Below are 15,682 nucleotides of genomic sequence, written 5' to 3'. Positions count from 1 at the left end.
TTCAAAGTTCAGTTTTGATGTGAAATGTATTTAGTAATCTAATCATAAGTGTAATGGTACAAAAGTAATTTCATAAAAATAACTTTCTGAAAACCAATAAAACACCACGGTAACACTATTAAAGATATGTGAGTTTGTGGACAAGAGAATGCAAGAAAAAAAACGTGCTATGAGAACGGCGAGAAATGCAGCAAAATATTATATAGGTGGCATTAGAGGGATGTTTATAGAATTCAGAAAATTAACAGGAAGAAAATCAGGAGAATTAGATGATTAAAAAGGGAGAAAAGAGAAATTATGTGCAGAATAAAATAAGAAAAATATTAATGTCTGGAAAACTGAAAGGGAGAAATGACTAAAGAAAAACAATTGTGAAAAACTGGAGCTGCAGATCAATGGTGCAGTGTTTACATGGCGACTTGGATGCCCTGCGTTGCACTGCCAGCAACAAAATCAAACAACAGCAACAAAAAAATAAAACAAAGAGAAAAAGGAGATAGAAAAAAAAGTGAGTGTTTTTAATGTTAAACTAGTTCATCATTTATAGTGTGTGAAAAGATTCATCTAAAATTCCATTACATGTTGAGAAAAAAATATGGTTCTTCTGGACTTGGAAACTCACAGAAGTTCATTTTGTTTAGTGGGATGACTGGCAGAAAAAACTACCCTCAAATTATATGGCAATTAATAAAGTTAATAAAATTTCATGAGGTAAACAATGCACGAAGTTGTATACATATGAAGATAATGACTTTGATATCAAATGAAACAGGCACAATGCTGTGTATTACCTGCAATGACACTGGGAAATACAGAGATATCATCTTTGAACATGGAAAACATATGCATTAATCTACAACTTGGTTGAAAACAGTTAAACATGTAGAAAATAATGAAAAACACATCATATCCATAAAGCAGTAGAAAATCCAAATTCTTTTAGAACAACAGACTAGATGCACAGTTTCAATGGAATGTAGTGCAAAATGAGAAAAATTTACAAAAGTTCAGTTCTAGGTTCATATTATCTCACAATTACTACAAACAAAAAACAAAGAAAATGAAAAGAACTGCAAAACTTCTAAGCCTCCTAGCATGTGACATATCTAAACTCACTTGTAGCGGTGATTATAAAAAATAAATTATGACTGGATTTGAGTAAAGCCAATACTAGCCTAACTCATTATTGCTTACAATACCATATACATTTATGAAAGTGCAATGTGTATTCTCATAAATTAACTTACAAATATCTACTCCAGAGATCTACAAGTGAGTTTACTGTATTTATATCTTCTCTGGTACCATATTTCATAAAAAAATAGACTACATTTTTACATGACTTACTTTTTACATGATTTATTTGAATATATTTGCACTATATAAGAAATGTTCAAAAAATTTTCAAACTCTGAAGAATAACTGAGAACATTGTACATCCACAGGAATTTAATCCAATGTGCCTTGTTACGACAAATGAAGACTTGTGTGTGTCTCTCTTAATGCTTTCTCACAGAACTGTGTTTACGTGTAATATGAAAGAAACCAAGATGACAAGAGATACCCCCAAAAAACATACTTTGATATGCATTTCTCCATTATGAACTGCCACATTTACAAGCAAGGTCACATGAAAATGGAGACAACTCTCCCTGTGTGCACACATTTTTGGTTTTGGTTTCTGTATTCACATAGGGATTCTGTTTAGTATGAATTTCATCTATTTCAAAGTAAGTGGAAAAATCTAATGGTTTGACACATTAATTGCATACCTGTGCTTTGCTCATGAGAATTTTTCATATATTTGAATGCATTCAGAAACGTTAACCCTTTCCCATATTGCTCACATGTTTAGATTCTCTTCATTAATTACTCCTTCATTTAGATAGTAATTTACCTATGTACTGAAAGTCTCATTAAATTGCTTACATAGAAGACTTCTCTCTACTGTCTTTTAATGTTTGGGTAAGTTATATCTTCACATATAATTTTCCTTTATGTTTTTAAGCCTGTGATGATTACTACATTACTGAAGACTTTCATCTGTTGTTTCTTTCACAAATTTCACAATACGTGTACACAGTTTATGCATTTTAAAATTATTTAATTACATAAGCTTAGTACTCTGGGAGAACTTTCACATCAATGGAAATGACTGTCTCTTGAGAGCACTTGCACATTGCTTATGTACATAGTGTTTCTCCCCAGAGTGAATACTCGCGTGTTTTGACAATGAATGTTTTTGTTGAAAATGTTCCCACATTCTTTACATTGACAGTTTTTACCCACTGTGAGTACGTTTATGTGTTTAAAATGGTTGTGTTTGGTGAAGGTTTCCCAACAGAAGTTACGTACTTAGCGTTTCTCCTCAATGTGCATTCTTTCATGATTTTTACAATGACTCTGTAAGCCAAATGCTTTCAGAAGGCTTTCATACATTGCTTACATACATAGAGTTTCTTCACAAGGTCAGTTTTTTTGCATTTCCAAAATGAAATGTTATTGCTGAGTACTACCCCACACTGTTAACCCACACAGTGATTTTCTATAGTGTTAGCTCTTTCGTGTATCTCAATATCATGCTGAGAGTTAAAACTTTTTTCATATTGTACACATTCACAGGCATTCACTTTACTGGATTTCTTTCCCCTATTTGAGAATAGTTGGCTGTACTGAAGGCTTCCATATCTTGCTCCAGTACAAAGAACTCCTCTTCAGTACTGCTTCCTTCAGGAAGATCAGAGTACGATTTTAAACTTTGCTTACATCCATGGGGTTTCTCTTCAGGGTTTTTGTTTGCATGCTTGTGAATGCAGTGGATGTCAGTGCAGGTATTTCCATCTTCAAATCCCTGATACTCACATGATTTGAGTGTGGTGTTGACTGTGATGGGAACTTCTGGTAATGATTTACCAATTAAAGATTTTTTGCAAGCAAACCTTTCACTTGATTTTGTACCTGTTGGTTTCAAGTTCATATTAATATCAGGAGTCCAAAATTTCATTTCTTCATGCTGACTATTTAATTTATATTGTAAGCATTTCTTTATTTTTTCTTTTCTATAAAAGAAAAATAAGAGAATACAATCAGTCACATTTAAAATTCATTTTATTAGCTGGGCATAGTGGCACCTGTAATCCCTGTACTCAGGATGGGGAAGCAGGAGAATCATTATGAGTTTGAGACCAGCCTGGGTTACAGAGTGAGCCAGAGCCAGCCTGAACTGCATGGTGAGACTCTGTCTCAAAAAAAATTTTTTTTAAATTCATTTTATTAGTGATTTACCTTGAGGAAATCAGGTATCTTGCCTTCCAAGAAGATATCTTATCATGAATTTATGAGTTACATAAAGGCCTTGTTTATTATTTTTTATTTTAAGAGAGTCTTAATAAGCATTGTTACCCAGGCTGAGTATGAATGTATGTCTTTCCTATAACAGAGTCACACAATGTTAAAATTCAGAAGATGTTAACATCATGGTAAGATTCCTCAATTACCATAATGTATAGAGGATGAGCATGTAGGTAGGATGTTTCTTGAGCTTAGGTATTATACATTGTGCTGCTACAAAATGGGCATGTATGTATTATCATACTATGATTACTTTAGCCTTGAGAGGATGACCAAAGGAGACGTATAGCTGTCTATTTTTTTATAGACATCATCTTATTATGCAGTCGAAACTATCACTGACTCAGTATATAGCCCAGGTGGACTGCTACCTCATGACAATACTCTTAAATCAAGTCTTGAGTGCTAAGAAAGTAGGTATGTACCACTATGCCATACAAAACTGAATCTCTTTTCACCCTTTTCAAAAATTTCTATACATATTTTCAAAAATATTATACTTTATGAGCTTTCCAACAAGAATATGGGATGGTATATCATAATATTTTGGAACATGAATGGACTGAATGGTGTGGAGAATTTTCTAAAAACAACTATTACCAAAATAATGGCATTGATTTAATATTTGAATACTGCCACTTGATTAACAACTAGGCAAATAGTCGATGTGTTTACCCTCTTTCAAATACAAATAGCATTGCTTACATAATTTGTTTCACTTGAACATGGTCTTTTCAACATGTTCATATGTATGTAGATAGTTGCATATACTGAACTTGAATGTTGGACCAAACAGAAAGTAGGTTTAATATAAAGTTATATAGGTTCAATATTTCAGTACAATTTCATACAATATTTTTTATAATCTTCAGCATGGAAAATAATTTCACTAGTTAACGTCACTTGTAGTACAATGTCAGTGTACTCTAAGATTCAGACATTGCTATATTTCAAGTACTAAATTTTCAGAGTACAGATATTCAGCATGAACACATCTATAGAGAAATATCATGAGATTTAAGGAATTTGAACATGACCTCTCAAGTATAATATGGTTGGTTTTACTATTTCTGCTCACGCCCTGATTCTTCAAGAACATACACATTTTCAAAGTCAAAATTACCTTGAATTTCTCCTGCAGTTATAGTATTCATGTTCAATTTGTCGTTCATCATAATTTTTTCCTAAAGTATACAAACAAATAAAATGATAACTATATTTCATAAAAAAGTAATAGATGTTTGTTAGACTCATAGTACAATGTAATCATACCTGAAAGATACATTAAAATTTCACTATTTACAATTAAGAACACTGCAATGACATGCAACATCCTATCCATTCAATACCATAAAGAAAATGATACTTTCCTTACCTACAGCAGCCATGTTCCTAAGGTTTTCCTCATCACATCTCTGGAAAGCTTCTTCTGAGAAGGATCCAGCATAGCCCACTCCTCCAAGGTGAAGTTTACAGCTACATCCTCAAAATTCACTGTCTCTTAAATCATCAGATACAGTGAAGAGGAAGATTGAGACTCATGATACCATGAACTCACAAAAACCTGAAGTGAGAACATGACACCTTAGCCAAGGTTGGGTGGCACATGCAGCCCCAGCTCAGCTGAGAACCATGGCCAAGCACAAAGGCCCAAGCAGGGGCATACATGCTTGCCCAGCCCAGGCAGAAAACCTGGCAAGTCCTTAGCACGTGCACAGATGATGAGAAGATGGAACCAGTTACATGTGAAATTTGTAGCAGTATGCTTCGACAGACCGACCCATGGAATACAAGTGTGCAGGTGGGGCTGCCATTATTTATCTAAGAGTGCAGGAGAATCCCAACAACAGAAGACCAGTCTGAGCCCCCACCTTCAGAGGTCAAGCCTCATATCAGTTACAAATCCCACAGTAAGCCTGCCTGTAGTGCAAAACATTTCTGAAATCTGACTTGGGCCTACTATAACAAATGAACACACCAAAGGAAGTTTACTACATTCATTTTTTGTTTGTTTGATTGATTTTTCTTCTTCCATTCAGTTGTTGGTATTTTGTTTTGTTTTCTGTTGTTTTGTCTTGTTTACTTTTTAGTGGATATTTTTCTTTTGTTTTTCCACTTCATTCTTTCTTTTATTTTTTTTTTCCTTTCATGACTTAAGATTTAACTTTCTTTTTGTTATCTTCTACTCATCATAAAAATCTCTCTGCTTGCTCAACTATTTTGAAGGAAAGAGACATTATGGTAGCTACTGTTGATGCCCAGTTTTCTTGTTGTGAAGTGCTGTGTTGCTTGCATTGTTCTGTTTGATTTGCATTGTTCTGTTCTCTTTAAAATAAAAAAAATTTTTTTTTTTTAAATCTCTCTGCTAAGAGGAAAGTCATCTCATCCAAGGTCCTGGTATGTATAGGGTTGTGTTACATAACTGTAGAATTTGCTCTAATGATTTAAGTGTATCAGGTTAACAGGTACTATAGCAAATCATACTTTGTTTGAGACTATTGTAATTGATAACTGTACTACTTTAGCCAGTATGCTACTGTCATAATCAGTTTTACTCCCTCATAAAAAGACACTGTGATTGTATGGAGTAATAACAATCACCATAGTCCAGTACTAAAGGATTGGGTACTGAGTCAAATGCATAGACTTCTCATCCTTAATACATTAGGCAGATACAATCTCAGGATAAACACAAAGATCAGGAACTACATACATAAAGAAGACATCCCTGAAGAACAGTCACTTCCTAGGAATCCCTCTACAGTAGGGATAAAGCTATGTTTCATAAGAAATGTACAAGAATCAACACACACACACACACACACACACACACACACACACACACAGAACAAAACAGAAAATGAAAATATGCAGAAGCAAAATGCAACCTAAGACCCCCCCCAGTCCAAATAGGACAAGTCCAGAGCAAAATGGCACAGGGGAAATCAGAAGTTAACCACTGGAACTTTCTGAGAGGAGAGCAATATAATTGAGAACATAAATGGAAGATGATAAAGAGAAAATAATCTCTAAATTGCAAAAGGAAATGTTGGCCTGGGGATTTATCTCAGGGGCATAAAGCACCTGCCTTGCAAGCAGGCGGTCGTGAGTTTGATCCTCAGTACCGAAGGAGGCGGGGGGGGGGGAGAAATGATGATTAAAATGAAGACATTAAACCAGACACAGATAAAAAAAATTAGATGAGCTCAGGAAAACGACAGAACCCATGCATGCCCAACATAGAAAAGAAATGGAATGTATGAGACAGATTCAAAGACAAATCCAGGAGATTAAAAACTCCACTGAAAATATGTGCAATGAATTGAGTGAAGGTGAGAATGAAGGTGAGGATAGACTATCAGATCTAGAAGATAGGATTCAGTTACAATCATAAGAAAGGTATCTTAAAAATAATGAGATATGAAAAATCAATCCACCAGCCACAAGGCGCAAGAAACTGCACACGGTAAGAAATCTGTAGACAGCACAAAAGTCATTAAAAAGCCTCTTCACAGAAATAATGGCAGAAAATTTCAAACTTGGATAAGGAACCTGACATATGAGTAAAAAATACATATATAACTTCAAATAGCCATGATGAAAATAAATTCACATAAAGGCATATAATAATCAAGATTCTAGGATTTCAGTACAAGAAAATGGATCGAGGAAAGGCACAAAACACCTGTAAGGAAAGTCGATGAGAAGCACAGCAGGCTCCCTAACACAAACTCTCAGATCAAAGACAGCTGGCAGTGAGGTATCTGAATCCCTAAAAAAAAAGATCCTATAACTAAGATTGACTTACACTGCAAAACTATCTTTCAAGATCAATAGAGAAATAAGATACTGCCACGACAAGGAAAAGTGCAATGAGATTAGAAATCAAGGGGAAAAGAAAGTCACTACATACTTGATAAGAGAAAACAATGAGACAGTGAAAATCATAAATATATATGTGCCCAATATGTGTGCACTCAAATACATAAAACAAATCCTAACAAACATGAAAAATCAAAGAAATACTAAAACAATTGTAATGGGGAAACTTAATATCCCACTCTCACAAATAGATAACTAGACAAAGAATCAACAAACAAATATCAAAATTAAACCAAACCAGTGAACAAATGGATTCAGTTGGTATCCACACAGTGTTTCACCCTGTAACATCAGAATACACATACTTTTCAGCTGCACATGGGATATCCTCCAAATTAGAACACATGAGTTCATGAAACATGATTAAGCAGTGCAGAGGAATTAAAATCATCCCATGCATGTTATCTGACCATAATGCAATGAAGTTGGAAATCATCAGCAAGAAAAAATGCAAAAAATACATAAATACATGGAGATTAAACAAGGTCCTCCAGAACAAATAAATGGATCACAGAGGAAATTAAAGAAGATATTAAACAGTATGTTAATTAAACAATAATACTGATACAACATACTGGAAATTATGGAATGCAATGAAAGCAGTCTGTGAGGAAAAAAAATTTTTAATTTTTTTATTTAAAGAGAACAAAACCAAACAAAACAGTAAAAGGGTAAAAGTAATACAGAATTTCAAAAAAAATAAACTGTAAGAAATCACTAGTTAATAGATTACACATTGTCATCTTAGAAATAGTTGTTCAAATTACAAAATTAAAGCATATAAAGTGGACATTCAAACAATGAGATTGCAAACAGTTGTGTTCAATGATCCAATAAAAATTTAGTAATATGGTCATCTATCTTACATACCTAAACACACTTGCAATTGTGTCCTTTAGAGCACTTTCTTTTCCTCTCTTTTTTACAATAACATTTACACATTTGGGGTTTTATTACTCCCACAGTTCTTATTACTTTTTTTGAAAAGAATAAAACCAAATGTGACAAAACCAAAATGGAGTCAGTCAAAACAAAAGGATGGACATAGTACATGATGTAAAAACAGAATACCAAGTGATCAACAATGGTTACCATAATGCCTCTTGCTATCTTAAAAATTGTTGCCTGTATCATCAGGTACAATAAAATTGAACAAAACAGTACAGAACAAAACTAATAAAACCTAAACATTGGAGACCTTACAGGACTTCAAAAGAAGATAATAGTCAAACCAGAATGGGCATCATAGTGAATCTTATTGCCTTCAAAGTAGTTGCCTATACCCTCGAACTTGATTCTATCAAACAAAACAGAATAGAGTAAAATCAGTTAAAACAAGATGGTGCGAGCAATACAGGGGTTCAAATAAAGTTAATAGGAAAACAAAAAAGTTGCTATAATATATCCTGCTATCTTTTAATTTATAGCAATGAATTCTCACATTAGCAAAACAGAACAAGCTCAAATAAATAACATAATGTTGAACCTCAAACTTGTAGTAAAAACACAAATCAAAGCCAAAACTCATAGGAAAGAGGAAATTATAAAATGACAGCAAATACTGATGTAAAGACTGAAAAAAAATCAATGAAGTTAATCAAAGAGTTAACTAAGTTGATAACCCCTTATCCTACCTCATAAAAACAGAAAAGACTCTATCAATTAGCAATCAATGGGCTGGAGATTTAGCTCAGTGGCATAAGCACCTGCCTTGCAAGCAGGCAGTCGTGAGTTCGATCCCCGGTACCGATAAAAAGGAAAAAGACAAAAAAAAAAAAAAAAAAAAAAACCAAAAAAACAAAAACTAAAATTAGAAATCAAAAGGGGAAAATCACAGTGCTTCCTGCAGAAATCCAGATCAATATTAACTCAAAAACCCGTAGTAGTATAAGATGTAAAACACAAAAGAAACAGACAGATAGATACCTAGAACCACATGAATTCCCAAAACCGATTCAAAAAGATACAAAAATTTGAAATAACTCACATCAGTCAATAAAATTAAAATGAAATTTAAAATTTACCAACAATGAAAAGGACAAGCCCTAATGGATTCACAGTTGATTTTAATAAAAACTTTAGAGAAAAACTAATGCCACTAATGCTGACACTTTTTCAGGAAACTGAAAGTGAAGTAACACTTCCAAATTCATCCCTGGAAGAAAGTATTACCCTGATACCAAAACCAGATAAGGATGAAACCAAAAAAGGAAACCACAAGCCAATGTCCTTAATGAACATAAAAGCAAAAAGTTCTCAATAAGATATTGGCAGAATGCAACAAATCATCAAGAAGATTACACACTATGTTAAACTAGGGATTATCCCAGGTATTCAAGGGTGGCTCAACAAACAATTCATAAGTGTGATACACAATTATTAAAATGGACAAAGACAAAAAAGTTCACATGATCATCTCAATAGATGCAGAAAAACATTTGACAAAATCCAACATACACTTATGATAAAAACCCTGCTGAAAACTGGAATAGATTTTCTTTATCTCAATCTGATGATAGTCCTCTATTACAACCAACTGTTAATATTATACTACATGGTCACAAACTGAAAGCTTTCATCTTAAAATCATAAACAAGACAAAGATGTCCAATGTTACCACTGCTGTTTAATATACTTCTGGAGAGATTGACCAGAGCAATTAGACAAGAGAAAGAAATAAAAGGAATGAGAATAGGAAAGAAAGAAGTTAAAAGGTTAATAATTTGTGTATGACATGATATACTACATAAAGAAACCCAATGCTCTACCAAAAGATTTGTAGATTTAATAATCAAACAGTATTGTAGCTGGATAAAAAGTCAAGAGTGAAAAATCAATAGCTTTCCTACACACAAACAACAAACTACAAGAGAAATTATGGAAATCACATCTTTCACTACAGTATCCCCCAAAAATGAAATACTGGAATTAATCTAACAAAGGAAGCAAAAGAGCTTTTACATTAAAAACCACAATACTCTGAAAAATGAGATTAAAGAGGATGTCAGAATGTGGAAACATATCCCATTCTCATGGATAGGAATAAACCACTGAGTAAAAATGGCCATACAAGGCCAGTGATACACTTCAGGAGTATACGCAACTGCCTGCAAGCTTAAGGTCCTGATTTTGATTCTTGGTACCCAAAAAAATTAAAAATTAAAAAAGGAAATGGTCATGCTCCCAAAAGTGTACTATAGGTTTAGTAAAGTTCCAGTAAAAATACCCTTAGTAGTTATACTAGTCTGCACTCCCACTAACAGTGCAGAAGAGTTTCTTTTTCCCCACAGCCTCTCCAGCATTTTTTGTCGGTAGTTTTCTTTATCCTGGTCATTCTTTCTGGAGTAAGATGGAATTTCAGTGTGGTTTTAATTTGCATTTCTCTACTGACCAATGTAGTTGAACATTTTTTCATCTTCTTCGCCATTTGTACTTCTTCAGCTGAGAACTGTGTATTATTCTCAGATGCCCATTTTTGGATTGGGTCTTTGAATTTTGGGGATTTGATTTTTTAAAAAATTCTTCATATGTTCTAGATAGAAGTCCTTTGTCTGAGGGACAGTTCACTAAGATTTTTTCCCAATTTGTGGGTTTTCTTTTCACTATGCCAGACAGTTCTTTCAACATGCAAAAACTTTTTAATAAGATGTGATCTCAGTTATTGATTCTGGGAAGTATTTCCCATTTGATTCTTATTCACGAATTCTCTAACCACCCCTATGTCCTCAAGATCTCTACCTACTTTGTCTTCTAGCAGATTTTGTGTTTCTTAATATTTAGATCTTTGATTCATTTTCACTTTAGTTTAGTACATTGTGATAGGCATGGGTTTAGTTTTAGTTTTTGGCATATGGAAATCCAATTTATTGAAGAGACTATCTTTTTTCCAGTAAATATGTTTGGCCCCTTTATCAAAGATAAGGTAGCCGAGTGTGTTTGTAGTTGTGGTTGTATCTTCTAATCTATTCCATTAATCTTTAGGTCTGTTTTTATTCCAGTACCATGATGATTTTATTACAGTAGCTTTATAGTAGAACTTCAAGTCAAGGATTGTGATGCCTCCTGCCTTGCCTTTGTTGCTCAGAATTGCCTTTGCTATTCTAGGTCTCTTCTGGTTCCAGATGAATTTTAGAAATGGTTTCTCTAGACCTGTGAGGTATGCTAGTGGTATTTTGATTGCGACTGCATTAAATCAGCACAATTTTGGGAGAATGGCCATTTTCACAATATTTGTTCTTCCTATCCATGAACAAAGGATGTCTTTGCATTTTCTGAGGTCCTCCTTAATTGCTTTTTTCAGGGTATTATAATTTGCCTTTCATAGATCTTTTACTTCTTTCATTAGATTGATTCCTAAGTATTTCAGTTTTTTTGGATTCTATTGTAAGGGTGTGGCTTCTCTTATTTCTCTCTCAGTGATTTTGCTGTTTGTATATAGGAATGCTATTGATTTTTGAATGTTGCCTTTGTATCCAGCTACATTACTGAATTTAGTTATTATACCTGGGAGTATTTTAATGGAGTTTGGGGGTCTTCTGTGTAGCGAGCGTCTCATGCAAATAATGGTAATTTAACTTCTTCTTTTCCTATACTTACTCCTTTTATTTCTCTCTCTTGTCAGGTTGGAGGTTCCTCAAATAGCTGGGAGTGGAAGTCCCATTTGGCCCAGTTATTCCAGACCCAGCATATTCCCAGAAGAACTGAAAACATAATACCACAGTGATATATGTGCACCCCTGTTTATAGCAGCACAATTCATAATAACCAGATCTTGGAAACAATCTAAATGCCTATCAACTGAGGAATGGATTTAAAAAAAGGTGGCATTTTCTGCCTCAGCCTTCCGAGTGCTGGGATTACAGGCATGAGCCACCATGCCCGGCAAAGACATAGGTGTTAAACACAGACTTCATGAACAAAATCCAGATTAGATGAGAAATACTACAAAGAATCAACAATTGGGTGGGCATCTTAAGAAAAAGTTTTAAGACAATAAGAGAAATCACCAAGAGTGAAAAGACAACTTAGCCAGTTGTGGCAAAAAAAAAAAAAAAAAAAAAAGCCAGTTGTACCTCACAAAATGGACTTTTGTTTCTATCTAGAATATAGAAATAATTTCTTAAAAATCAGATCTCCACAAATTCAATGACTCAATCCAAAAATAGGCATCTGAAATGAATACACACTTCTCAGATGAAGAAATACAAATGGCAAATAAATATATGACGAAATGTTCAATATCACTGGTCCTTCAAAAGACACAAATTAAAACAAAATTGAGATTCCATCTTACTCTAGAAGGAATGACGATTACCTTTTTTTTTTTTTTTTTTTAGAATGGCTATCATCATGAAATCAACCAAAAACAATTGCCAGAGGGACGTGGGGTGGGGGGAGACACGACATTTCCCCACTGCTGGTGGGAGTGTAGACTGGTCCATCCACTGTGGAAGTTCATATTGAGGTTCCTCAGAAAGTAGTATTACCTATTTTTTCCTTTTATGGTTGCCTTACAAAAGGAGTTAAAAACATCAAGCCACAGTGATATACATACACCCATGTTTATAACAGCACAACTCATAATAGCTAAATCTTGGAAACAACTCAGATACCCATTGACAGAGGAACAGATAAAAACGCTGTGGTCTTTTTAGGCAACGAAGTCTTACTTAGCCATAAAGGTCAAATTTCAGCCACAAAGGCTAAACTTTAGCCATTTATTGGTAAATGGCTGCAACTGGACACCATACTCATAAGTAAAATAAATCAGAGTCACATGTGTAAACACCACATTTTTCCCCTGATGTGAGAAACTGAAGCAGTAAATAAGGTCCAAAATGCACAAAAGATATTGTGAAATGGGATGGAATTGTTCAAAAGTAAAGTGGAACACGGGTGGGTGTTACAGATTAAAAACTGGTGGTTAACTTAATGCCAGCGGAATTAAATCACCATGGTGCTGAGCACAGATGTTTCACCTGAGGAAAGTGGCCAGCATAAATAGAGATGTGGAGAAGGAGAAGGGAGGGGTTAAGGCGTTGAGGTATTTGTGGGTCCTGCCACGTGCTGCTGTTTGAGCCGTTGGTTCTGCCGGAGAAGCTGTGGTCCTCACATCCAGCATTGCTTCCTGGTTCCGGAGAGGAAGACGTGTGCCGCTTGGCCTCCAGGATGAACTCACTCTGGCTTCCTGGCATGTATTCGACTGTGCTTATCATCAGAGGAGCTCTGGGCCTCTGTGTTGATAGAGTTATTTCCAAAAGATGAAAAATATTAACAAAAGATGAGAAATATAAAATAAAAAGCGGCCTTTATTCTGAGAACACGGAGAGAGATGACCGGCACCCTACCGCTGGCGTCCGGCAATCTCTCCGGCGGACACGCGGCGTGGGGGCCTGTAAATAGCCTCGGTTTGGGGTGGAACCTAAGGCGGGCATTAGGGATACACAGGTAGCCCATTGGTCCTAGGTTTGGCGCCATATGTAAATTCCCAGGGGTGGGAAGATGGCATCACAGGTAACTTCCTAGGGGCAGGGCAAGATGGGGCTTCCTGCTTCCGGTTGTGGCTTTCCTGGCTACAGTGTCCTGTCTAGGCCAAACCTTTCATATCCCGTCTTATGGTTATTATTATGAAAAGGGGCGAAGATTTCTCTCTTTAACTACTTCCTGCTGGCAAAGGGCACTGTACTGGAGCCTAGGGGAGTCGACGGGATGAAGGTTGATGCCCAGGTAGATGCTGCTGCCAGGTGTTTTAGCCAGGACAGCTTCACTGGTGAATGCACGTATGTCAGACTGGAAAAACAAAGAGACAAGATGTTATGAGGAGACATGGCACTGTCATATTTAAGGACCCAGGTGAGGTAGAAGGAAAGGTGCCTTTGATTTAGACATATCATTCTATCAGGATCATGTTGAGGTAGAAGCATTTCCACAGTAAGGCAGAATTCTGAAAATTAAACATGGGGTTAGGAGGAGTGGAGTTATGAGAGGTGATTACTCCCCCATCTGAAAGCATAAAAGTTAAGACAGTAGGTTGGTAAGGCTTGTCTCTGGTATGCATGATGTTGGAGTCTGTAGGCAATACTGTTAAAGAGTCCTGCTGTAAAAATGATCATTAATAGAATGTAAGAAATTAGGAACCAAATTGGATAACAAAACATGACTTAGCCTGTTAACTGTGGCTGTGAGGCCTTTGTGAGATGTAGATGGGTAGGCGACAGAAGATGAGATGACCACTCAGAATGATCAGATTTAGGGCTGGAAGGGCACCTCTTAGCCTGAGCGATGTGAAACCAGGATGGCAGTCCAGCAACTTTGATTTGGGCATGGATCGCTGTATCCTGGTTGTAGTCCTTGGAATGATTTGCTGTAACAGAACTTTAGCAAGTATGAGAAAGGCTTTTATGTCTCCTGAAAAAGTATAAACAAAGTGAGAAGACAAAATGTATCTGTCAGTCTTGACCAGGGTTACCTGAGAAATTGGTGAATAAAATAGGAGGGGGGTGGTCTATATCACTGAGGAAGGGTCTACCAGCAACAACAGGTAGGAGCTGTTGAGGCCTCAGTGTGTCTAAGTCAGCCTGTATAAAAGGCATTTTAAGATTTAGGACTGGGACCTGCACAAAATAGGCCCTGTTTATAAATGGCATAGGTTGACCATCAATACCCCATCATAGAGATTGAGGACTTAATATAGCAGCCTGAATACTCAGTAAGACCTCTGTATATATGGCCTCTATGTCCACAAATATAGAGAATGTCTTACCTGAGACTTTAGTGCAACTTGGAATCTGAGACGGACACCTTAAAGGGGGATGTTGTTGCCCTGAACCCCCTCAGCCTCCAGCAGCGATTTTCTGTCGGTGACGAATCTGGTAGTGTCGACATTTCCTATGAGGGCTAGAACTTAGGATGGCTTACCCACTCTCTGGTGGCTAGGACAGTCCAGTAGCCCTGGAGTAAGGTCTCAAAGAATGCCAGGATGGGGCATTTTCTTGTCCAGTATCTTCTGCTGCATTTGAGCATGGTCCATGGAGGGGGCAGGCAGCTCCACCTTGTGTAGGTTTACCTGTCTCAGAACTCCAAGTGTCACAAGTATTAAAAATATGAAAAACCATATTAAGATCTCTCTAAGGTTTGAAGGTCAAGTTTTGCCTTTTTGTTTGGGATTTGGACTATAGTAGAATTAAGTAAGTATGCAGGAATTTAATTGGCATTGACATTAGACAGCAGGCTTTATCTGGATGGCATATCGCCTTTTTTTTATAGGGTGACACGTAGAATTAACAAAGCTTTAGTCTGCCAAACAAGGCTTTAATGGAAACATTTTGCAGTAAAGGTTTATCAATCTTATGAATAAATCAAAACTGATCTAATACTGTCAAATTCTGAACACATTTACTTTTAAAGTTGTTATTTGCAGTAGTATGAACCAAGACAAATAAAATAAAAC

At 35.7% G+C, this 15,682-nt stretch overlaps 2 protein-coding genes across 5 annotated transcripts in view; both read right to left on the bottom strand.

The window, feature by feature from the left end:
- Positions 1-1,343: 1,343 nt before the first annotated feature.
- LOC134478410 (zinc finger protein 14-like) lies at positions 1,344-6,052 on the bottom strand. Its single transcript, XM_063259697.1, has 3 exons — positions 4,727-6,052; positions 4,475-4,535; positions 1,344-3,059 (listed from the first exon to the last, which is right to left on the bottom strand). The coding sequence occupies exons 1-3, from the start codon at positions 4,737-4,739 to the stop codon at positions 2,627-2,629; spliced, it is 507 nt and encodes a 168-aa protein (XP_063115767.1). The 5' UTR covers positions 4,740-6,052; the 3' UTR covers positions 1,344-2,626.
- A 1,799-nt stretch (positions 6,053-7,851) lies between these two features.
- Positions 7,852-15,682, bottom strand: part of LOC106027458 (proline-rich protein 36-like) — a 29,341-nt gene continuing 21,510 nt past the window's right edge. For all 4 annotated transcript variants that reach the window (XM_063260001.1, XM_063260003.1, XM_063260002.1 and 1 more), the window contains exon 2: positions 7,852-15,682. This exon is cut by the window's right edge. The gene's annotated coding sequence lies outside the window, so the exon portion shown is untranslated.

The sequence above is a fragment of the Cavia porcellus genome, unplaced genomic scaffold (genome assembly GCF_034190915.1).
Source record: "Cavia porcellus strain 051 isolate PalLab524CR breed Dunkin Hartley unplaced genomic scaffold, mCavPor4.1 scaffold_13, whole genome shotgun sequence".
Taxonomy (NCBI): Eukaryota; Metazoa; Chordata; class Mammalia; order Rodentia; family Caviidae; genus Cavia; species Cavia porcellus.
This window is presented reverse-complemented; position numbering and strand designations above follow the sequence as displayed.

Excerpts from the sequence above, each read along its gene's own strand:
- LOC134478410 (XM_063259697.1), bottom strand. Across the intron at positions 3,060-4,474 it reads AACTGCAGGAGAAATTCAAG|AAAAGAAAAAATAAAGAAAT; the intron begins GTAATTTTGACT and ends TTTCTTTTATAG.